This window comes from Puma concolor, chromosome E4 (genome assembly GCF_028749965.1).
Source record: "Puma concolor isolate L17-30 chromosome E4, mPumCon1.1.hap2, whole genome shotgun sequence".
Classification (NCBI taxonomy): Eukaryota; Metazoa; Chordata; class Mammalia; order Carnivora; family Felidae; genus Puma; species Puma concolor.
The window spans coordinates 47,233,252-47,257,298 of NC_141683.1; the positions used below are offsets into that span (position 1 = coordinate 47,233,252).

At 37.6% G+C, this 24,047-nt stretch overlaps 1 protein-coding gene and 1 long non-coding RNA gene across 6 annotated transcripts in view; one reads left to right on the forward strand and one right to left on the reverse strand.

Annotated features, from left to right (window-relative positions):
- LOC147572642 (uncharacterized) overlaps positions 1-24,047 on the forward strand; it is a 319,037-nt gene that overhangs the window by 160,142 nt on the left and 134,848 nt on the right. The window contains exon 3 of the mRNA XM_086694156.1: positions 6,284-6,366. Within this exon, the coding sequence (XP_086550282.1) occupies positions 6,284-6,344 (61 nt within the window). The 3' untranslated portion in view covers positions 6,345-6,366. The remainder of the gene's footprint in view (positions 1-6,283; positions 6,367-24,047) is intronic.
- Positions 1-24,047, reverse strand: part of LOC147572643 (uncharacterized) — a 46,051-nt gene that overhangs the window by 6,362 nt on the left and 15,642 nt on the right. For 3 of the 5 annotated variants that reach the window (XR_015246216.1, XR_015246215.1, XR_015246218.1), the window contains exon 2: positions 8,946-9,009. This is a non-coding gene — a long non-coding RNA (uncharacterized LOC147572643). Of the gene's footprint in view, positions 1-4,217; positions 4,280-8,945; positions 9,010-24,047 lie in introns of all 5 variants that reach the window. The other 2 variants (XR_015246219.1, XR_015246217.1) reach the window with 1 other exon arrangement.

A 24,047-nucleotide genomic window follows, 5' to 3' on the forward strand; every position in this document is an offset into this window, starting at 1 on the left:
GGCCCTCCTCCTTTCTCATTCCTCAAGTTGTTGTTTTTCTTCCCATCCTTCCCACTGCCCTCAATCCCCCTCTATATTCTCCTCCTCCTTTTTTCTCTTTCCCCATTGATTCTCTCCCTTTGTCTACAAGTTTAAAGCCCATTTTTACAGCATGGTACAGATAAATGGCAGATGTTGTTCACAAGCTGAACACCTCCTATGGGAGTGTCCACGTTGCTGGCCTTAATGTCTTCTTCAACATATTGAAAGGCAGGTGAGTGGGATGGTTATTATAGAGATAACCTTCGATCAGTTTTAATTTCTGAAAAAAGTAAATAATTTGCAAGCTTTAGTACTTTAACCTTTATTAGTGACAGATTACTGGAGACACACCTCATGATGGATTGGAACGCAATAATGCTATGATAACATGATTGGGAAAGGCTGATGTTAGGTGTTTACATGACTATTGAATTGAATTTAATGTTAGTAACTATAGAGTTACTTCTTGGAAAATTTTGAACAGAAAATTTCATTTTGAATCTTCTAAGAGACTCATTAAGTTACCTGTTTATCCTACAAATAGGTAAAGGTCTTATTCAGTAAATATATGGGATTGGGGGGCCCCTAGTCTCCAATACTTGGAATTGAGCAGTGTGCAGATCGTTTGCCTGGGTCTGGTTGTAGGTACCCAAGAGTCCTATATTATGACAAACAGCCTCTGAGGGAACTACAATGTTAACATTCAGGTTTTAGAAAGAACTTTCAAGGATAGGGTCCTTGGAGAAGGAAGTTCCTGGGAGCTGGAAAGGATGAACTGAATGGAATACCACATATTCACTTGACTTGCTCTGTTAAGTTACAATATCTTGAAACCTGGATAGGAATAGTTTAGAGATTTATGTGAATCACGGCAGCTTAAGTCCTGAAATATTGTATATATTCTCACGGTGGCTTTTAGAATAACTTTAAATTTTACGACCTCAGTGAGTATAAAGTTTGCATGGAAAGATAATGTTTATAGCAAGCACATTTCCAACTTTATTCTTACAACCGTTTGAAGTAAATACTTCCATCATGATGAACTATTAAATACGCTTTTCCCTTAATATTTAAGTCTTCAAAGGCCAAAATTTAACCTAAAATTTACATTGACCCAGTTCATGTTTACTAATAATACCTTTTCCCCCTCTAGCTGTCCCTGTCTACTTCTGTTTTTAGCCGATTTCAGTAACTATATACAACAGCCCTCTGACAGCAGACACAACCGATTTACCTCAGCAACGTTAGATTAGAAGCTTTTTAAAAGGCAGGAACCATGTCTTATTTTTTCATTCCTGAAGTGCTTTGCACACAATCTATGTGTAATAAATAATTTTTAGAAGTTTTTGTTCCACCAGCAAGTAAAACCTTTCTAGGAAATATAGATTATTTTTTAAAGAAAAAATAGTTCATTATCCTGTTAACCAGAGATAATTACTATAAGCAGCTTAGCATTAAACCAGAGGTGGCCAACTTTTTCTGTAAACAGACAAATAGTAAATATTTGAGGCCCTTCTGGCCTTACAGTCTGTGTCGTAACCACTGGATTCTGCATTTGTGGAGTGAAAGTAGTCATAGTCAAAGAAGACAAGACAATCTGTAAATGATGCATGTGCCTGTGTTCCAATAAAACTTTACTTATAAAAATAGGCAGGTTAGATTTGGCCTATAGGCTATAGTTTGCTGACCCCTGTACAAACTATTGTTTAAGCTCATATATATATAATATGTATGATAATGTATGTGTATAATAATATATACATGTAGCAGCTATATTTCATATAGTGGTTTTACAACATGGCATCCCAAAGAGATTGCTTGATATCCTTTCAGGAATACTGGACCTCTGGGGATTGTCTGTCCTATAAGGCAAGGGCTCTCAATTGCTCCAACAAGGCAAAAATTGGTTCTTTATGGATGGAAAAAATTCCTAGTTATTAGAATGGTTTGTGGCTTTCAAAAGTTCAGTTTTACTCAACAAAATCTTATTCTTTGATATTTAGTTTGGTAGTAGGGAGAGGATGAGGTAAAAATGTCTGAAAAGTCTGCTTTGGAAAGTAATAAAAAAAAAACTGAGAAATACTACTTTAGGGAAATGAGCTTTTGTCTTTGATTAGGGCTGTTTTTCCACTCTGTACTTTGTGGATAATGGACAAATTAATTATGCAAATAATCCTTGTCTATAGACTTGCAAATGACCTGTGCACGCTGGAAAGATACCCACCCCAGACGCCCATCACCAGGAAAAAGCCAGTCTTGTGTCCATTTGTAATTTATTTCAGTATTCATTTATTCCATGTAAATTTGTGGCTCCTTAATGTCCTCTTTGAATTGGTTGAGACATTTGCCTGCTTCCCTCATTTAATGATTGATAACAAATTGAATAAAAATCTTTAACAAGTGTTTCTTTATTTCATAGTCATTTTACCTTTTGAAAAATACGTAATTTAATATTTTTCATCAGTTTGTACAGTCTTTGACATTATATTAAAAACTTTCTATGTCATTATGTCTTTTAAATATTGTAAATATTCTGTGAAATGAATACACCAGGTTTTTTTTTTTAAATGTATCTCTTATTGTTAAGAACAAATTTTTCATGAATAAGCATAGATTTCTTTCTTAAAAATATGTCAAATGTGTAAAGTCATGAAGTGTGTCAAAAGTCTGTTACTTAATTTTTTTGGCACAGTGCTTGTTTGCTTTTAGTTCTCGTTGATTTTTTTTGAGGACATGGCCAGTGGACATGAAGGCCAATGCTATTTTCATGGCTCTGTTGACAGAAGGTTGCATGTGTTGCTGCTATGAATCTAAGATCATTTTGGGGAGAGCACTGTGCTCTGGCCTCATCAGAGGTACACAGAAAGTATAGGACACTGAGTATGCTTTGATGCTTGCTTTGGCTCAATGTGCCTGGTCAAGATTCTGGGTTGGCTTGTGTTTCATTTATTTCAGGAACATGGAAGGGCCGCTGTTTGTTTAAGCTTTACATTTTCTTTGCCAACTTCTCTTGCCTTTCTCTTTACCCTCTTAATGCACTGAATCTAACTTCTAGCTCCTGCATAAGTATTTTAAAGACTTTAAAACTGCAAAACTGGGGGCGCCTGGGTGGCTCAGTCAGTTAAGCCTCTGACTTCAGCTTGGTCTTGATCTCCTTGGTTCATGGGTTTGAGCCCTGTGTTGAGGTCTGTGCTGACAGCTCAGAGCCTAGAGCCTGCTTCAGATTCTGTGTCTCCCTCTCTCTCTGCCCATCCCCTGCTCACACTGTCTCTGTCTCCATCTCTGTCTGTCTCTCTCTCAAAAATAAACATTATTTTTTTTTAGAAAACCCTGCAGAACCAAAGCCAGAAGTTAAGAAATGAATTTTCTCAGTTTATCTTGAAAATTGTGTTTAACTCTTTTGTTAAGCCTTCCTTCCTTTGTTTCTTCCTCTTGCCTTCTTCCTGAGCTTCTCTCTTTGCAGTTGGTAAATGAATGACTTTGGGCAGCAAGTGCCAATTCTCAGAATAATGTTCTTAACTTTCAGGAAACCAAATAAATAAATGTTTCATGCACAGAGGGGAAGACAAAAGATAAAGTGGATTTTTCAAAGTGGATACTAGTTTTAGGATCAGAGTAATGAGATGGAAGTCACCTCACCTAATGTCCTATAAGGCAAGCCCATTGTTATAAATCTATGTATATCCGATCTGTTAGTATTTTTCTCATTCTGCTACGAGAGATATAAAAAGTAACACTTTTGAGATCAGCCAGTATGTTATAAAGCATGCTAAATTAAATCCAGAGGCAAGAAGATAATCTAGATCTTTGATTTTTAAACTGAAGAACATTGTAAGTTTGAACTTGTGGTAAAATCTGTTTAACATTTGGGGAAACAATCTTTGGTAAGTGTCTGCAATTCTTAAGTAATCTTTCTGCCTACATCAGTGTCTAAATTAAGCAATTGCTTTTTTAAAAAAATATGATAATGGATTTTATCTTTGTTACATACATATATTTGAAAATTAATACCCAAATGACGATTCCAATGTTAAAAATCAGCAAAGAAACTAACCCGCCATTCAAAATGCAACCCAGTTGTCAGTATTACAAGCATAATCATTCTCACTAATAAAACAATTGCCGTCTGAAGTATGTGTGTATTTTAACATCTTAACTATTTTTTAGGTTACAGATCAGTGACAAAAAATACTTACACTTTGTTGTTCAAAGTCACCACCATCCATCTCCAGATCTCTTTTCAGCTTCTCTCCATCCCCTGGCAACGAATGATTTTCTGTCTCCATGAATTTGACTACTCGAGATACCTCATATAAGTGAACTCACACAGTATTTGTGTTTTTGTGACTGGCTTATTTCACTTAGCATAATTTCCTCAAGGTCCATCCATGAAGTAGCATGTGTCAGAACTTCCCTACTTTTTAAAGCTGAAAATATTCCATTGTATACATATGTCATATTTTGCTTATCTATTCATTTGTTGATGGTTAGGAGTTGCTTCCACCTTTTGGCTCTTTCGAATAATGCTGCCATATGGGTATACAAATACCAATTTCCTGACTTTAATTATTTTGGGTAACCTGCAAGTGGAATTGCTGGATTATATGGTAATTCTGTTTTTAATTTTTTGAGAAACCGCTACACTGTTTTCTACAGTGGCTGCACTAGTTTGCATTCCCATTAAGGGCACACACAGATTCCAGTTTCTCTATGTCCTTGTCAATACTTGTTATTTCCTGTTTGTTGTTGTTTTTTCTCTGTTTTTGGTTTTGTTTTGTTTTGTTTTTGACATCCAAAGCATTTCCCTAATGATTAATGATGTTGAACATCTTTCCACCTGCTTAGTGGCCATTTGTATCTCTTTTTTTTTTATTTAGCTTTTTAAAATTTTAACTTGTTTTATTTTTTATTTTTTAAAATTTACATCCAAATTAGTATATAGTGCAACAATGATTTCAGGAGTAGATTCCTTAGTGCCCCTTACCCATTTAGCCCATCCCCCCTCCCACAACCCCTCCTGTAACTCTCAGTTTGTTCTCCATATTTATGAGTCTCTTCTGTTTTGTCCCCCTCCCTGGTTTTACATTATTTTTGTTTCCCTTCCCTTATGTTCATCTGTTTTGTCTCATAAAGTCCTCATATAAGTGAAATATGATTTTTGTCTTTCTCTGACTAATTTCACTTAGCATAATACCCTCCAGTTACATCCACATAGTTGCACATGGCAAGATTTCATTCTTTTTGATTGCCGAGTAATACTCCATTGTATATATATACCACATCTTCTTTATCCATTCATCCATCGATGGACATTTGGGCTCTTTCCATACTTTGGCTGTTGTTGATAGTGTTGCTATAAACATTGGGGTGCCTGTGTCCCTTCGAAACAGCACACCTATATCCCTTGGATAAATGCCTAGTAGTGCAGTTGCTGGGTCGTAGGGTAGTTTTATTTTTAGTTTTTTGAGGAACCTCCATACTGTTTTCCAGAGTGGCTGCACCAGCTTGCATTCCCGATTTGTATCTTTTTTGGAGGAATGTCTATTCAGGTCCTTTGCCCCTTTTTAAATCAGATTGATTTTTTTTTTTTTTTTTTTTTTTTTTTTTAGTTAAGTACTGGCATTTGTATGTAGATTTTGGAAAATTAAGTTTAACAAACTAATGACCATAGGAATTTTTTTCACACGATATCCAGATAAATCTTTGGGTTTACCCAAACCCAGCTAATGATATTGGGAGAACTCCCTTGAAGATATAAAAACAATGAATGTTTTGTTTGAAGATGAGACTCATTTATTTCCAACCAATAAGATCACCAATACTTAAAATTCATCTGACATCAACCAAAAGAACATCAGCCACTTAAAAATATAGAGGCTAATTTATAACTAACTTTTGTGACTATGGATAGGTAATAGTTGACTAAAATAATTCTATAACACATCAGGTAAGTATTACCAGGTGTTTAATGAAGGGCAAGTTCTTGGATGGTAAAGAGATGAGACCTCTCAGTTTACATTTCAGCAAAGGGTCAAGGATTTGTTAGTGTCCTAGTGAAGTATGCTAAAAGTGCTAGCTTGTCCTTAAGTTGTGGAAAGAAAGGTTGAGAAATGGGTACTAGAAATCTGGGCAGGCTTCAGGGTGATCCTACAGGCCAGATAGCTTTGGCTTTAAGCACAGGAGCTTAAAACCTAAGCATCAAAGTCCGTCATATTATGGTCTCATCTTGTTTACCTGCCCTAACTTCTCATTCCCTTCTCAGATTATTCTTCCCAGCCAGGCCAGCCTCCTCTTCATTCCAAGAGCACATTATATTCCTGTAGCAGGTGCATCTCAGACCATGAGGTATGCAATTCATGTGACTATTTTTCTTTTTTTTTTTTAATTTTTTTTTTCAACGTTTATTTATTTTTGGGACAGAGAGAGACAGAGCATGAAAGGGGGAGGAGCAGAGAGAGAGAGGGAGACACAGAATCGGAAACAGGCTGCAGGCTCTGAGCCATCAGCCCAGAGCCTGACGCGGGGCTCGAACTCACGGACCGCGAGATCGTGACCTGGCTGAAGTCGGACGCTTAACCGACTGCGCCACCCAGGCTCCCCATGACTATTTTTCTAATAGTTCCACTTCCGTTTCAAGCCATGATTCTGAGGGGTTATGGAAACTCAATCTCAGTAAAAACAGCATTTCCCTGTATCCAGGCCCTAGAGGTGTAAGGTGAGCCAAGGCATCAAGTGAAAAGCCCATAATGCCTTGGAATCTTCTCTCCACTCTGTCCTCACCTGTCTCTTTCCCCCAAGGCTGGAGGATAATTCTCTAGCTCCAGAATGGAGACAGTTTGCTTTCACTCACCCTAGTCCTTTTCTCCATGGCATGACTCCTTCCCCTTCTATTAAGAGCCTAAAATTGTGAAAGTCAAAAAACAAGAGACTTTTTTCTTTCTCTTGCTACATACCTTTCCAAAGGCAAGGCATGCATACCAGCGGGCTGACTGCCTGAAGGAAATGGTGAAGCAGGGGTGGGGGTGGGGTGTGGAGGATGGGGATGCAACATTTCTGGAAAAACAATCAGTTAATATTTAAAAATGTAACTTCAACCCTGTTACCTTTGATCAGTTTGTGCTTCCTCCTCTTTTTCACCTATTTTGCTCTACTTTCCCTTCAAGCTTTGGTTTAATTCCTTCCCTCCTCAATGTACTTGCTCATATTCCTTTACTATAGGCCTTATAATTCATACCACACAGTCTTCTGTTGAATGTGTTATAACTGCTGCAGGACTGAAGGAAAAGTCACCTCGCCCAAAGTCTTCTGCCAGGTTAGAATTGCTAAGGCATCCCTTCCAAGTGTTTTGTTTAATCCAGTGGTTCTCAAAGTGGTTCTCTGGACCAGTAGCATCAAATGGGAACTTGTTACAAAATGCAAATTCTCAAGTCTCTCTCTAGATCTCCTGAGTCAGAAACTGTGAGGGCGGTTCTAGAATCTGTGCTTCCAGATTCAGAAGCCACCCAGGGGATTCTGATGCACACTGTTTGAGAACCACTGGTTTTAACCAGCATTAGCCACTTGAAGGAGAAGTTAGCTTAATAGTAGTGATCTTAGTGTTTAAATGCCTGTTGTCTGTGCTTGAATACTCCTACATGATAGGGCACTCATAACCTTAGAAAGCAGCCCCGTCAACTTTGGAAAACTTTGACCTATATTGGTCTGATCTCATAACCATTGGTTCATATTTAGCTTCCTAGAACCATAGGGAAGAAGTCAAATCTCCTATCCACATGATGGGCTAAAATATCTCAAAATTACCATCGTTTGCCTCTCCCAGCTCTTCTTATCCAGGCTCCAAGTGGCATGAGTTTTGAGTCCCTGAAACTGTCTTTTTTGCACACTGCAGAACACAATCCCATTTGTTTATAATTCTCTTTAATGAGCTCTGCACAGAATTGAAAGCTGTAGTTTAGGGTCTGACAAGCTACAGTGAAGTGATTATCAATTCCTGGCTTGTGATACTGTACTCCTAGGAACATAGACTAATATGGGCTTATTTGGGTTTTGGGTGTTTTTTTGTTTGTTCGTTTTGTTGTTGTTGTTTTTTTGGTGGCCACATCGTTAATTCATACAAAGCATATTGTCAGCTGAAATTCTTTGCTATTTTCTTGGTCTTTTTTTTTTTTTTTTTTTTTACCTTTATCTTGGTCTTTTTTACAGATACAAATGCTATATCATATAGCCTCTATTTTATACCTGTAGGGGAAGTTCTTTGGATATAAGTGTGTAGTTATGCCTATTATATGTTTTGTGATTAGTTCTTTGATGATTAACTGACACAATTAGCTTTTGGGGGAAATATGTATCTTTTGTCCCTTGAAGTATATCCCAGATGGTATAAGAAGTACTAATAGATACTTTAGAAATTTGTAATTGTACTGATAGAAATCTCCAATGCAAAAGAAAGTCATCTTTTTCTTGAGTTTTATAAAAGGTATTCATTTGACACTAGGTTTATTGCTTTAAGACCTACAAGTTGTGACTGAATATAAAGTAAAAACACCACTTGCTTTTCATAGCGAACGTCTAGAATTTATATATAGTGCTTTTCAAAGTTGTCCTATTGGATGATTATATTATCAGCCTGTAATCTGTCAAAATAATTTTATAGTTGCATCTTGTATTTAGAATTGCTTCCAGGAGCTGTTTTATGAATCCCAGAAGAAAAGTTTTCTCATTTTATAATGAATTTTTTTAAAATCAAGTTGGATTTCTTCATATTGATACCCATCTGAGCCTCTAGTATTATATTCCAAAAGCCATGTGTGTGTGTCTATATAAGGGTAGTACTTGGCAGAAATTCTGTTAAAAACTTTTCAAAATGATTTCCAACAATGGCAATATCCTTGTGAGGTGCAACTAATGTATAATTAGATACATACCTTTATGTGTTTTCCTCTTATGGTGACTTTGCCTCACACATTTGTTGCATCAAATGTCTCCACCCTAACAGAAGAAACAACAAAAAATATATATTTGACCTCATAAAACAGAATTCAAAAATTTGTGAATCAAAGTAACCACACCCCCTAAAATAGTAGAAAATAAAAATATATTCAGTAAATATTGTAAAATGTACCCAACTTGATAAGACTAAGAACTCAATCATCAAACGAGAAGAGGCATGAGCTTGCTTATGCTACAAAAGGAATTGTGCTTCTTATATATAACGTGTGGGATAAGAACTAATATTTACTAGGTTCTTGGGATATGCCAGTCATTTTACATTGAGTCCGCATGAATTAGATCTGATTATTCTGTTTCACAGTAGAGAAAACTGAGGCTCTGAGAGGATAAGTTGCCCAAGGTCACGTATCAAATAAGTAGCCAAATAGGTACTTGGACCCAGGCCTGTAAGGCTCCAAATTCTGTTCCCTTTCTGCTATTTTCTATGAGGAATACTAAGAACTGAAAGATACAGTTTCTGTCCCCATGGAGCTCAGAGAACTTTGTAGAAAAATATATAAAGATATGGATTTTTTTTTCATTCTCTGTGCAAGTCAAAGAAAGCCAAGTTAAAATTAAAAATAAATTGATTGAATAAAAATAATTTTAAAATGGCAAAGTTTAATTTTTATAAGAATTGATTAAAATCAAGACTTTTTCTAAAAAATGGCTATTTTGAAAGAAATTTAGCATATAGATCAATATTTATACCCTTTTGTATATTCTTTATCATTAATTTATTTTTGTAACCTCAGCCTATGACAACATTCTAAATTCATAAAAATGGAGTGAAAGTATTACTGGCTGAATTGGTAAAAACCCTCCTGTGTTTCTCCTTTATGCCCACACTATTATTACTGCACTCACAACACTTCAATTCTGATACCAGATCTGTGGGTTTTCCACACATCAAGCAATTCTGTGTTAGACCAGCTGGATGTCCTATGACTCAATTCAATTCTGACACTGTTTACCTGGAGTTAGTGTCAAATTCGACAAGCGCTCAGTGCTACAAGACTGCCTCCACTTCAGATGTGAATCACAAGCTCCAGGTTGTCCCCTGTGTTCCTGACCAAGCATTTACAAATCACAGTTCTTAACAACCCTGGGTATGGATAGAGAACCAGATGAAAACATATATAGGACAAGGTTTCAATGGGTCCCAAGATGAAGAGCTCTGTCCCCATGGAGTTGACTTACATTACCCTCCTGGCATGTACATGTGTTCACCAACCTAGAAGCTCTCCAAACCCATACTTTTGGGATTTTTATGGAAGCTTCATCATGCCGGTGCGATGATCATTAACTCAATCTCCAGCCCCTCTCCTATTATTTGGAGAGGGTGTGGGACTAAAAGTTCCAAGCTTCTAATCATGGCTTGGTCTTTCGAGTGACTAGCCTCCATCTTGAAGCTCTCCAGGAGACTACCAAACGTCATCTCATTAGAACAGAAGATACTCTTATCACCAGGAAATTCCAAGGGATTTAGGAGCTCTGTGTCAAGAACGGTCAAAAAACCAACTATTAAAATACCAAGATTCTTCTAGTGCTCTTATCACTTGAACCTTTACAAGGGTTTTAAGAGTTCTGTGCCAGGAACTGGGGGCAGAGACCAATACGTAAGTATTTTCTATTATTTTATGCTAACAGTATTAATTAAAAAACAGGAAAGAATTAGGAACAGCCCATATATCCAATTTATTACCTGAATGGTAGGTAAACCAGTTTGGTCGGTCTGTGGGATATTATGCCACCATTAAAATAATAATTATAAGACTGTAGCATTATAAAAATGTTTTCATTATAATAGAAAGTCACATTTGAATATATAACAAAGCAATTACTTATGATTTATGTTGTAAGAAACAGAACTATTGCATAAAAATGATGTAAATATATGAAATACTGATGTATTATGGTGATGGGATACTTTTAGAAATGGCATTCTTTTTTCAAATTTTTATGAATCTCTATTAATTTCATAATGAAGGGAAAAATCTGCAAACTTTCCTGGTATTCTTTGCTATTGCAAGACAAACCACACTCTTTGTTTTCTAAACTTATGCCTTAGCTCCAATAAAACTAGGTTTTTGTAAACCAGTTTTGATTATGGGATAAATTTAATCAAATATTGGTAGCTCAGTCTTCAATACTTGTCAGTAAGGGAAAAACAACATATTTGACAGTTAAATATAACTGTCACAGCCTCTCTATTCATTGTGAATGTGTACAATTAAAATTTTGAAGTCACTATGGCTTCTAGGATTAGTGGTTGAGATTGGGATGCATGTTCAGTGTCTAGGTTTCCAAAGAAAGTACTTCCTTTCATTGGGCCCTGGGTGTGTGTACATTGTGGGATAGAGAATAGGCGTTTAGAGAGCTTGCTATTGAGATGCAAATTCTCTTTGGCTCTGGTCAAGGCTGTTGGGACTTCCTTACATATTTTTGAAAGAAGTATTTTGAAAGAGGAATGGTTTCTTAGTTCTACTGGGACCTCAGCTCGGGAGTTGGTGACTCTCTGGTGTCACATAATGAGGTAGGTTGCTGAGCCTGCATGGATGACTGGACAGGAACAAGGACCTCACGTTAGATGTGGGCAGGCATGAACTCAAGGCCTGGGGAAGGAATAAGTGGGATGTGGGTTTGGTGAGAGGTGGGTGGGCTGGGGAGGGTTGGGTGCTAGGGAGGGGACAGGGTAGAGCTCCATCAGGGATGGAGCTGGCTCAAAATAAAAGACATGCTCACAGAACCAAAGGGTGGGCACAGACTTGAGCATTAAGCCTCATCAAAGAAAGCAAAGGCAAGAAACAGGAGCCAGGGATGATGCTGGGCTGCAGCCCAGGGGAAGTCTGTTGCTGCACGTAGGAGCAAGGGAAGAGCAGTGCCCAGGTGGAATCTGGGGGGGGGGGGGGGGGGGAGAGAATTCTTTCCACATCCAGCTGCCTGTTATTACTACTCATACTCTCCAGGTGCAGAGGATCCTGAGCCCAGAGTTCCCCAAAGGAACTCAATAGCTTCTGACTAAATGCCAGATGGGGTTTTTTTCTAGTGTGGATAGAATCTAGTCTCTTAGCAAGTTTGATGATTATAATACAATAATGTCTATATTCCGTATACTGTGTATTAGATCTCTAGAACTCATTTATCTACTAATTGCAAGTTTGTACACTTACACGTCTCTTCTCCCACCCCCCCACCCCCAGCATCTGGCAACTACCATTCTACTCTTTGATTTTTATGAGTTCAGCTTGTTTAAATTCCATATATAAGTGATATATCATAGAGTACTTGTCTTTCTCTGATTTATCTCACTAAGCATAACATCCTCTGGATCCATCCATGTTGTTGCAAATGGTAGGATTTCCTTCTTTCTCATGGCTGAATAATATTCCATTACGTGTAGATAGATGTTAGATGGAGGTATATAGAGAAGTTTATCCCCATTGCACCTCAATTATCTTATTTGAAAAATGGACATAACAATACTGATCTATTAAGATTATGAGGAATAAGTAAAGAAACGCTTGCAAAAATGCTCAGGATGTTACAGTAACATAAGAAATAATATTATCATTTTGATGGAGTTACCCAATGAGAAGAAATGTTGGAATATTTTACAAGATTAACTGCTATTTAAAAGTATGTTTCTGGTGTTAGAGATATATGGTCAGCATGGACCAGATCTTTTTCTGAGAAGAACCACTTGTTGACTTCTTCTCAGAGATATGAATATTTGTATGGTAAAACCATACCTGTTTATGTAGCAAGATGGAAATGCTTACACTGCAATCAACAAAAAGAAAAACAGATGAATAGACAATAGTCAAGTATTTATGATTCATGTATAAGATACAGTATAAAGATGAAGAAAATACATGAAATACAGATATATTATGGCAGTGGAATAGGATTTTATTTGGCCGAACAATACCAATACTGTTCTTGGTATACAATGGTTGCTGGTTGGAGAGTGAAAGCATATTTCCACAAGATGCCATGAAACTTTTAAGAATAAAAAGATGAAATCTTCATTCTTCCCTTTTGGGGTTCAATAATGTTAGAACATCTCTGACCTCTGGGCTGAGGTAGTTCCATCTGAAGTCATCAGTCAGGGGAGACCAGATTTCTCCCACCCAGGAAGGACATCCCTATGAGAAGGGGAAGGGTCTAGGCTTGTACGCATGTTACATACAAGGGCCTAAATCGTGATAGGGGAAGACTGGTTCAGAGTTGCTCATTGAACCCTCACAAAAACTGTATAAGGTAGGACCTAGTGTCACCCTATTTTTCTCACTACAAAATTTAGGCTTAGAGAGGTTAAGAAATTTGCCCCAAGTGAGAGTGCTAGTTGGGGCTTGAGCTTCATCTGTCTCTAGGGTCCTTGGATCTCACTGCTGTACTCTCCCTGCGATTAAGATCTTTTCATGGCTTTTCTCCTCCATAGCTGACAAAATAAAGAAATGCAAGTCGGGGTTAAGGATTAGGACAAATACTGCAGTGAGGAAGGTACTGGTAATTACAGGAAGAGAACCTAAAAGGGCTTTGAGGTTTCCTGGCCGCCTGCAGGAGGGTGATGATTATGTGATGTAATCCACATTCTTCCCTGACTTTTGGAAAGAAAACCCAAGAATTTTCAAGATGATTGCCGAAGATTAAAGGTCATTCTGTGGCCATGTAGAGATTTTTCTTTTTTTCTATGCAAACTTGATCTTTTGGAACCTTAATGATCTCATCTGTAAAATAAGAGGGTTGTACTAAGTCATTGTTAAGGTTCTTTTCCTGCTCTGATGTTTGTGAGTCCAGGAATTTATAAGCTTTTTCTGGTGTTTAACTTTTGCCCTTAGCCTCTTTAGCACTATGATCAAAACTAATGGACTCAATTTAAAGTTTATGTGGCAGGTAAGAAAGCCAGGACAAAGGATTTAAGGAAGGTTCTGAAGCAGGGAATATGGCAGCAAAAGGTTTTACAGCTATGTGTTAAATGGAATTGCAAGGATAGAATTCGGGATCTCAGAAATCATTAGGTAAAGCATAAAAAGGCTGAAGCTCAGACAAGTCTTTCAGAGGATTGATTACATGGAGAAATGGGTAAGATTTGGTCTTGCCCTGATGGTAGCAGGTTGTAATTCGATTGGTCAATTTGGGTTAGAGGAAAGGATGAACCATCACAGGGGCACACTGGCTGTCTGGCTCCCCATCTCATGGCCCAACTCCATCTCTCTGGAGCCTCTGTTCTGACACCATCACCAATAATTCTACTCCCAACCGTGCAGAGCTTTCTTAGTTTTCATTCAGGTGAACCAAAGAATGGATATTAATTAAGTAAAAGAAGAAACACAAAAACTTACAAAGGAGCAAATTTTACAGAATATAAATTTCTGATTCTTTTTTGAGAGTAACCACTTTCTTGTCCTCTCCTTCCTCCTTTCTTCTCATTTTCCTTCTCTCTGGTTCCTTTTCTTCACCTCTTCATTCTTTTCTTCCCCTCCCCTGGCACTTATTGAACTCCATGTTTAAATGTCTGTGCTGGGCACTGTGACCAAGACAAGACAAACACAGTTCCAGAGTTGCTCCCAAGCAACGAGGAAGACAGACACAGACAAGACGCGGTGATAAACCACATTTATAAGAATCTACTCCCAGGTTTCTTTTCCTCACCTCCACCCTGTTCATGCAGCCCTGTCCCCACATCAGCTGGTGTTGTCTCCTCCTCACCTCTCCTATTGTCTGCTCTAAGGATTAGCTGCCTATTAGCTAAAGGTTTTCCCTCAATTGGGGAGAACAATCTCTAAAATTTCACTGTGCCTTATCAAGCACATTCCGGATGTATGTTCACTCAGCTGCTGGGGCATCCTCCTCTTTTTATTAAGATAGTTTCACAGAGTGTTTTCAAAAATAAGTTTTAGCATTTACTCTTTTTAATTGGTATTTTCAGGACTTTTATGGAGTGCTCTCATGTGTTCAGTACTTGTATGTTATTTCTAATTCTTGTATTATTACTCCTATCAATTCATAGATGAGATAACTCAGGAAGGTTGAGTGACTAGTCGAAGGTGAAGCAACTGGAGATGGAAGTTGAACAAGTCTAACTAAAAAACCCAAGCTCTTCTCACTACCTCTGTGCTTCAGTTACAAAGGGCAGGTTCCATACCATTCTTTTTATTTCTCTCCAGAGGAGTTCTACTTCCAGGGTTTTTTTGTTTGTTTTGGCTGTGTTTGGTTTCTTAAACCTACTCACAAGGTAGAGTGTATGTTTAAAGCTAGGCTGTTAGCTTTGAGATACAAATTGGACCCCTTTGTAGGTTATACAATGAGTACAGGACCTGTTTTTGCCATCAGTTGTAATCTCTACTATATCTCAGTAAAAATTTAATAATTAGGAAAATTCCCTGAGTGGGATAGTTTTTTAAAGTTAAGACCTTTTCCTCTTCAAAATGAATTCATGCTTAATTTCTAAAAACACATGTAGTCTTATTTGTGTAAAACACACATGGACTTATAGGCATTAACAAAAGCAAAAGCCAATTAGAAGTGATTTTACTGGTTGGTGTTATATACAAGTTCAATGTACATTTACTAGATTTATAGAAGCTTTCAGGAAAAAAAAAATCTCACTTTAATATCGTAAAGCTTAAAAGTAACATTGTGAATTTTATAGCCAATTTGGTTCAAAAGACTATAAGAGAAACCTAATGGATTATTAATGTTTTGTATCTCGGCATTGATTGCATTCTTGCTGCATTAATATTAATTTGCCATAAGCATTTTATGCCAATATATTTCTGTTGTTACAAAATAATGATCAATAGGGGAAAATTTAGCATTGAATTGAGATGAATTTTAATAGACTGTGACATTAATTTGTGCTCATTCTGTCATAATGAAATTTTTATTGAATTGGTGAGCCGATGCATGTTGTGTCCATATTACAGTAGCCTCTTCATCATGTCTACATGGTGCATGGATATTAGCAGCAGTGTTCAAACATAAGGCGTTCCTGTAACCTCCCTGGGTGTCAACTTTTTCATCTGTCCAAATTATATTACATCCAAAGAGAGCCTGGCACATAACTAACATTTAGTGTGGGTTTACTATTATAATTTATGAATTCTATTTTAAGAGCAGGTAAATTATTAATAGTGTTGCCTGTAGCACCTGTGATTGAAGCTAAACCCACCAGGGTCAGAGATATTAAACCTGCTTAAATGTGGACCTCTGGTTTCTTACCTAATATAGCTTCCAATCCATGAGGGAGATTTGGAGAGGACCTTAACAACATTTGAGGGGAGAGGTTGGAACAACATTTCAGATATTGGTCATCAATTAAACTCTTAATTTTCAAGTTTTTCCATACAGTGATTCCAGTGCAGGCTCATGGAGAAGCATCATTCCTTCATCCAAACGAGCTTTTCAATCACTGTATAACATAACTTTCATCTTGGAAAGTCACATTTACACATTTATACTTTGTAAAGGCCTAGAGATACCATACACAAAAAAAGAAGCCTGTTTTAATTTCAATTCACCCACCTGTTCTCAAACTAACTTAACAATGGAACCCTTTTAAAAATATACCACCCCCAAATAACCTGTATGATTAGTGTTCCATGGAATACATGTAGAGAAATGCTGATTTAGAGAATACTTAAAACTCAGCTACTTTTCCCTTTTTAAAACTCATGGCTTTGAAACCAATTGTGTTGATAAGTGGCCTCCCAAATTTACTTTTTCATACATATTTAGGTGTAACAAAAGCTTATCAAACATGTGGTAGATAGTGAATTCATAACACCCAGGTAAGGAGCTCAAAAGGCATGTATATGCCAGATATGTCTCTATTTAATCGATTTCTAAAACACATTTTAAGACTATATAATTGTGTTAATATTCCCATCCCAATCTTCTGTGGACAACAAAGATAATTTGGGGGGAAATTACCATAGGGAAAAAGTCACATGTTATAGCAGGATAAATTTGCATCAAATGATCCAGGCTTTGATGTTACTAAGTCTTACTCAAATACTATTTAGTGCTTTGTGCGAACAGTGCTTCGTTTGCTCTAGAAATACTTGATAGTCATATACTTTATAATTTATGCTTTAAAGCTAATTCATTTTCTGTATGTTATTAGGTGTCTAGTTCTACATAACAAATTACTCCTAAATTTAGCTTCTTAAATAACAAATACTTATTATCCAACATTTTTGGAGCCAGGCTGCAACAGGGTGTTGACCAGGGCAGCACTTATCTAGTTACCTGGAGGCTGGATGAGGGGACAGTCCACTTCCAAGCTCAGCAATGTGATTGTTGGCAAGATTTAGCTCCTCGTGAGCTGTTGGACTGAGGACCTCAATTGTTCACTGATGTTGGCTGGAGATCTCCCTCAGTTCCTTGCCATGTGCACCTTTCACAGGGTGGGGTTCGGCACGGCCACTGGCTTTCATCAGAGTAAGCAAGTGAGAGAACAAGGTGGAAGCCAGAGTCTTTTTGTAACTCCATCTCAGAAGTGGCATCCCATGATATTTGTCACATTCTGTTCGTCCCTGGGCCCAGCCCACACTCAGAGGGAGGGTATTATACAAGGGCATGAATTCCAGATTGTGGGGATCACTGGGGGCCACTTTAGAAGCTGCCTATCACATACAATAAAAATTGGTGGCATGGGGATATTGTTCCATTAAATGGGTCTGGTACTTTGGGATATGTTGATATTAATCTGATTCACAGGTTATGAATCTATGCATTAAAATCCAACACAATATTGAGTGATGAGATGGAGAAAGTTATATTTAACTTCAATGCCTACTAAAGAGAACACTGTATTTATTTGAAAGGATGCCTTGATAATCCCCGGTTAGGGGGAAGCAGAGGTCTAGAAGGCAAGGGTCAGTTCTTTGTGTCCAGGGTGATACTGTGGAAGTGACAGGGCTCTGAGTAGAGTCCAGTATATCTAGATGTTAGAAAGATAGGGCCTGCCACTGATACCTGAGTACAATTGTTTGCCATACAGAAAATTAAAAATAACCTTGGAACTTTAGATTTTTATTTAGACCCCAGTGATGAAAGTACACACTGGTATTAGTTACCTATTGCCGAGAAACAGATTACCCCCAAACTTAGCAGCTTAAAACAACAAAAGAAGTTTTTAGCTTATTGTTTTCTATGGGTCTGAATTTGGGAATGGCTTAGCTAGATGGTTCTGGCTTAGGGCGTCTTTCAAGGTTTGACTCAGACATTAGCAAGGGCTCCCGTCATCTGAAGGTACGACTGGACTTCAGGATCTGCTTCCAAGATGGAAGCACATGGTTGTTGACAGATGTTCCTCACTCCTGGTGAGGACTAGGACCTCTCTGTAGGACTGCTTGGGTATCCTCATGATGTCATCTGGCTTCTCCCAGAGTGAATGATCCAAGATAAAGAAGCAAGGAGGAGGAAGCCACAAGGTCTTTCATGATTCAATCTGGGAAGATATACATGATCACTTTTGCCAAGTGCTTTTCATTAGAAGGTAGTCATTAAGTTCAGCCCACACTCAACAGTAGGGGAATTAAGCTTCACTTTTTTGTTTGTTTACTTATTTATTTTGAGAGAGAGCACATGAGCAGGGGAGGGAGGGGCAGAGAGAGAGGGATAGAGAACCCCAGCTGGCTCTATGCTGTCAGCGTAGAGCCTGACACGGGGCTAGAACCCATGAACCGTAGGATCATGACCTGAGCCAAAACCAAGAGTTAGACATTCAGCCGACTGAGCCACCCAGGCACCCCTAAGTTTCAGTTCTTTTTTTGTCAAAAAAAATCTGTGGACATATTTTAAAACCATTACAACACTCTAGATGCTTTTCTTAGGAAAATAAACCATCAAAAACAAAACAAAACAAACAAGCAAAAAAGCAAATGGACTTCCTAAATGTAAATAGTCTTTGTCATTCATTAGAATACATTTAAGAACAAATTTATCTATGTCTCCTCTCATTGACAAACAAATTATTCACAAATATTCAAAATAAATACATGCCTGAGAGTTTGAGTTTCAGGATATTGTATTTGAAGGTTAAGTATCAAAAAGCAAACTTAGCTTACTGACTCTGGAAAAATTGAGAGGACACATAAGATAGAACTTCTAATTCAGCAGTATTTATAATAAATAGTTCTTAATAATTAAACGAATCAATGTGACTTTCGATATAGTATTTTAAAGGTCTAGGTCCTAAAACTTTTACTTCATTTCCGAGGCACCATTCTGTTACACTGTTTTGCCATGGAGCACATAAGAATCACTGTAAAATAAACAGAGGTAGCAAACAGGCAAATACCAATACCAAGCAGAATTTGAACTAATCTGCCATTTCACTACCTTTCAGGAGTTCCTAGCCTAGAAGTTAGTCTTTTTGCCCTTTCCTCTCAATTCTTGGGATGAAACACAAAGGCAGAATGAATAAGAAATGCTAATAAATGCTGGGTAACTTTGTTTTTAAAATCCTTCCTTTCTTTTAGGGTCAACCTCTATTAGGACTGCTTCTGAAGTCTTAGGTAGTCTTGAATTTGGAACACCCTCCCAGATGGGGGAATTCATATCTTGCACAGAAAGCTTCTTTTCTTTTTTTTTTTTTTAATTTTTTTTTTCAACGTTTATTTATTTTTGGGACAGAGAGAGACAGAGCATGAATGGGGGAGGGGCAGAGAGAGAGGGAGACACAGAATCGGAAACAGGCTCCAGGCTCTGAGCCATCAGCCCAGAGCCCGACGCGGGGCTCGAACTCACGGACCGCAAGATCGTGACCTGGCTGAAGTCGGACGCTTAACCGACTGCGCCACCCAGGCGCCCCAGAAAGCTTCTTTTCTTCATCTAAGCACTTTGAAGACATATCCTATCCACAAAGAGGTTTGGAGATGTAGAGAGATGTTTTTGGTTGCCATCATTGACTAGGAGTTGTTCTTGGCTTTTAGTGGTAGTGTGCAGGATGGTCTCACCCCATAAATAATTGGTTCAAATGTCAATAGTGCCTCCTGTTAAGAAACCTTCCCCCTCCTCTCTTAGGTCCTGCCTCTGGTTTAGGTTGTAAACTCTGGGAGAGAAGGAATATGGTGGACCCTGTTTCGTACCCTAATCTCAGTGCCTAGAAGAACATCTTGTAAATAGTGATTGCTCAGTAAATATTTGTTGAATGTAGTGCCACTTGTAAAGACAATGACTGTTTGGTGGACAATTAGATATAGTAAAAACCTGCTGACCAAATTGCAATTTCCTCAGGCCTTAAATAGAATTTTCTGGTGTTGGCATCCTAGATACAAGTGCTCTTCAAATAAAGTCTCTGTTAGATTTTGTATATGTCAACTTTAAGTTTATCATTTTGAGGGGTACTTGCTCTGTGTGCCATAGTTCACTGTAAATATGGAATGTGAATGTAATCTCAGAGAGCTGTGAGGAATCATGGGCTTAATTTTATTTTGCATATTTGTATTTAGGGGAACTTAAAGTATAATATATTCTATTTGAGTAACAGTTTAACACTAAATTTATAAAGATATTAATTTGAAAATACGGTTCCCTCGATTCCTGGAAAAGTTTCAGAATCTTATAATTAAGCTCTTGAAGTCATGGAGTCTGTTTTTTAAGTTTGTAAAGTACAATATTCAAGGTTAAAAGGGGGTAAAAATAGGTTGTAAGGCTTTGGGTAGATGTGATTCTTCTTTCTGTAAGACTTTCCGAAAAGCAAATAAATATGTGACTGTGTTTCCTAACCCAGAAGCTACATTAAAAGACTTTTTCCTCAGTATTTCTAAGAAAAATTTTCGTGTTTACTTCATTTGTCCTTTCTCTTCTTTCTTCTCAATGTTAATTTTATTATCATTAAGCATATTCTATGAAAATCACTCTCTTGATTAGCATTTTAAAAGTCTGTTCTCTGGGGATGTCTTTGTTTTGCATTTCTACTTATTTATACTCTCCAAGAACAACTTTGAAAAACATTAGCTTTATCACAAAACAAGTATTTACAAATTATTTTTCTTATGGCATCAAGTACGCATTTCACCTTCTCACCTCCTTCTGCATTTATAGTATATTCACACATCGATCATTTAACACTTTCTTTGATTCCACAACTGAGCATCTCCCCATCCCCCCAGACATCTAATTAGTGTTTTTGTCACAACAACAATTTTTTTGTGGCATAAAATTGCACGCTTTTTTTTTTTTTTTTTTTTTTTTTTGTACTGGAAGGGGGTGTTTTAACCAAGGGAATGGACTGACTCTGTGGACCTGTCTTCTAGGCTGGGTTCAGAGCAACTATTTCCATCATGGCCCCTGATCATTTCTAGCCTTCAATTTCTTTTTTAAATGTAGTACCAAGTCTCTTGAAAAATAATGGTAACCAAATAAAGAAAACCATTCCTCCTACGGAAGTACCACTTTCCTGGGAGTAATTGCCATTACTTATAGGCTCTTATTTGTCTGGTTAAGTTGCTTTTACCAGTGTAAGCAACAGCAAATCTCATCAGAATCTGTTCTCCTAGGCGTTTCTTCTCCCCCTCAACCTGCAGAATCATTTCCTTTTAGTAAATATTTGGATGTTCTGAAGCAAGCTCAGTCAACCGTGCTTTATTTTTGAATTGGAAATGGTTGAGCAGTGTTGTGTGTCTGTGTATGGTTAGGGTGTTCTGCTCTTTTCTTTCCTCTGAAACCACCTTTTTGAAAAAATGGTGAAAAAAACCCTTAAACAGGGAGATTATTTGGAGGAGGAAAGTATATTCAGAGTGTCATTTCTGTTTTAACAGGGAAACATATTTCAAGGCAGAACCTGTAGTGGGAAAATAGAGAATGATTCCAAGAAATGGCCATGGAAAGACCTTGAGTTGGAAGATGTTTTTGCTGAGATGGCCATGGATGTATCTATACAACACTCGATAAAGGATTTTTCTGATTTTATAGGAAAGAAATAGCACTGACCAAAATTAAACATCTAGGTTCTTGTCCTTTTGTATCACAAAGGCCTGAGAAATATGAGATTAGTTCTACTTTTCTTTTTTTCTTAGCTAGAGTTTTCTCAGAAACAAAAGATTAAAATGGAAACATCTCTACTGCTCTGAGTCTCTAGGTGTGGGAGGAGGCAATCCTCTGTCTAAATGGCTTCCTTAAGCCCCTCTGCCCCCATCTGTTTCTTTGCCTCTGGTCCTATTGCTTTAGGATCAGAGTGCTGCTTTATCAGGGGTTGAGGAGTGCTCATGGCCAGAGAATCAGGAGCCTCTAGTCCTCAGGGATTGGTCTAAGGGGCAAATCTTCTTTATTAGAAAGATCAAAATAAGTGCTTCTTGGCTTAAATCAACCAGCCTAAGGGTGAAGGAAACAAGTTGAGGGGCTAGGAATAAACTGATAAAACAGAAGAACAGTAAGTCATTAAAGGTCTTTTATCTGATTTCTGCTCATAAGTTCATTTCGGTTTCTTGACATTCCAGCAGCACTGAGACGTGAAGTTCCTGCAACCATCGTGCTGCCTGTTATCTCTTTGGGTAGGAAGGAACAGAGCCTTAAATCTCCCATAGTATTGCATAAAAATGGAAGTTACCTCAATCATATTAGTGTGCCTACCAGTTACTAAAAGCCCTACTGACTTTTGGGTGTCTTTGAGTGAGGGTTCTCTTTGCCCTGCACTGAGGAAGACATGCTTCTGTGTAGAAGTTTGGATCAAAGCTCTGTTTTTCAAACCATGGCTTCCAGACAGGTGCTTCAGGAGTTCTGTAAACACTTGATTCAAATATTATTTCCATGGGGCGCCTGGGTGGCTTAGTTGGTTAAGCATCTGGCTCTTGATTTCAGCTCAGGTCACAATCCCAGGGTCATGGGATCAAGTCCTGCATTAGGCTCTGTGTGTGCTTGATCTCTCTCCCCCCCCCCTCTCTCTCTCTCTCTCGCTGTCTCAAAAAAATAAACATTTAAAAATATTATTTCCATGTTTACTTTAACCATTCTATTAATAAGAGGAAATAATGTTAGCTGTAATGGCAGATTCCCAACCTATGTTGCTAAACACAGTAAACATTTTCTTCTTGCTATTCCAAATCTATGAAGGATATTCCTGGTCTACAAGTGGCCTTCTACATGGACCTTTGGGAATACAGGCCTCTTCCATCTCGTGGCCCTGTCTTCTTGTCTGGATCCTCAGAGCACTTTCCACAGACAGCAAACTGTTGAGGAAAGGGTTGATGCAGTGCCTGTGAGGGGTTTCCAGGTGCCAGGTCTGTTCCCATTATTGGCTAGATCTCAGATAGATGGCTACAAAGAAAGCTGGTAAATGTGGTTGAGCTGTATACTAAGGTGGAAAAGGAAAAAGAGCTAATTTTTGTTGAGAACACAGCTGTCTTTACCAGAATTAAAAAAAAAAAAGGATCTTTTAATTCTTTGAATCACAGCTTCTTAATATGTTGCCACTGGTGACTTGCTTTAGTGCAGATTTTGGAATTAAACTTATTTTGCTATATTTAATTAAAGAATATCCTGAAGTCGCAAGAAAAGCTGTTAAAAAAAACCTCTTTGACGATGTGCAGGGATTTATCTGTGGGAATCACTGTCATCACCCTCAAAAGTAGTTGCAAAGAAAATACTAAAATAAATTAGATCCTAAGACTGATGTAAGTCCGCAAATCATCTATAAATTCTGATCTCATTCATCCAAAAAGGCTTCCTTGTTCTCAGTGACTGACTTTATAGCCTTTAGCAGAAATGTGAACTTCTAAAATAAATTTATATCGAGAAGATGTTTCTTTCATCTGTTTTCGATCTATTGAAGTTGCATATAAGATTTATCTCTTTAAAAAGATTTTTATTGCTTAACAAATTAAAGAACAGTGATGTCTACAGTCTCTTCCAGCTCTAACATGTATAATGCTTTCTATTTTTATGTATTAGTGAAAGAAAGAGTAACTCTTGATTGCATATAAATGGTGTAGTGCAAATTACTCAAGTTGTTTTCCTTAGTTGAAAAGTTAAGTTGCACTTTGCAAACTATTGCACAATGTGCTTCCCCAAATTGTCTTTAATCA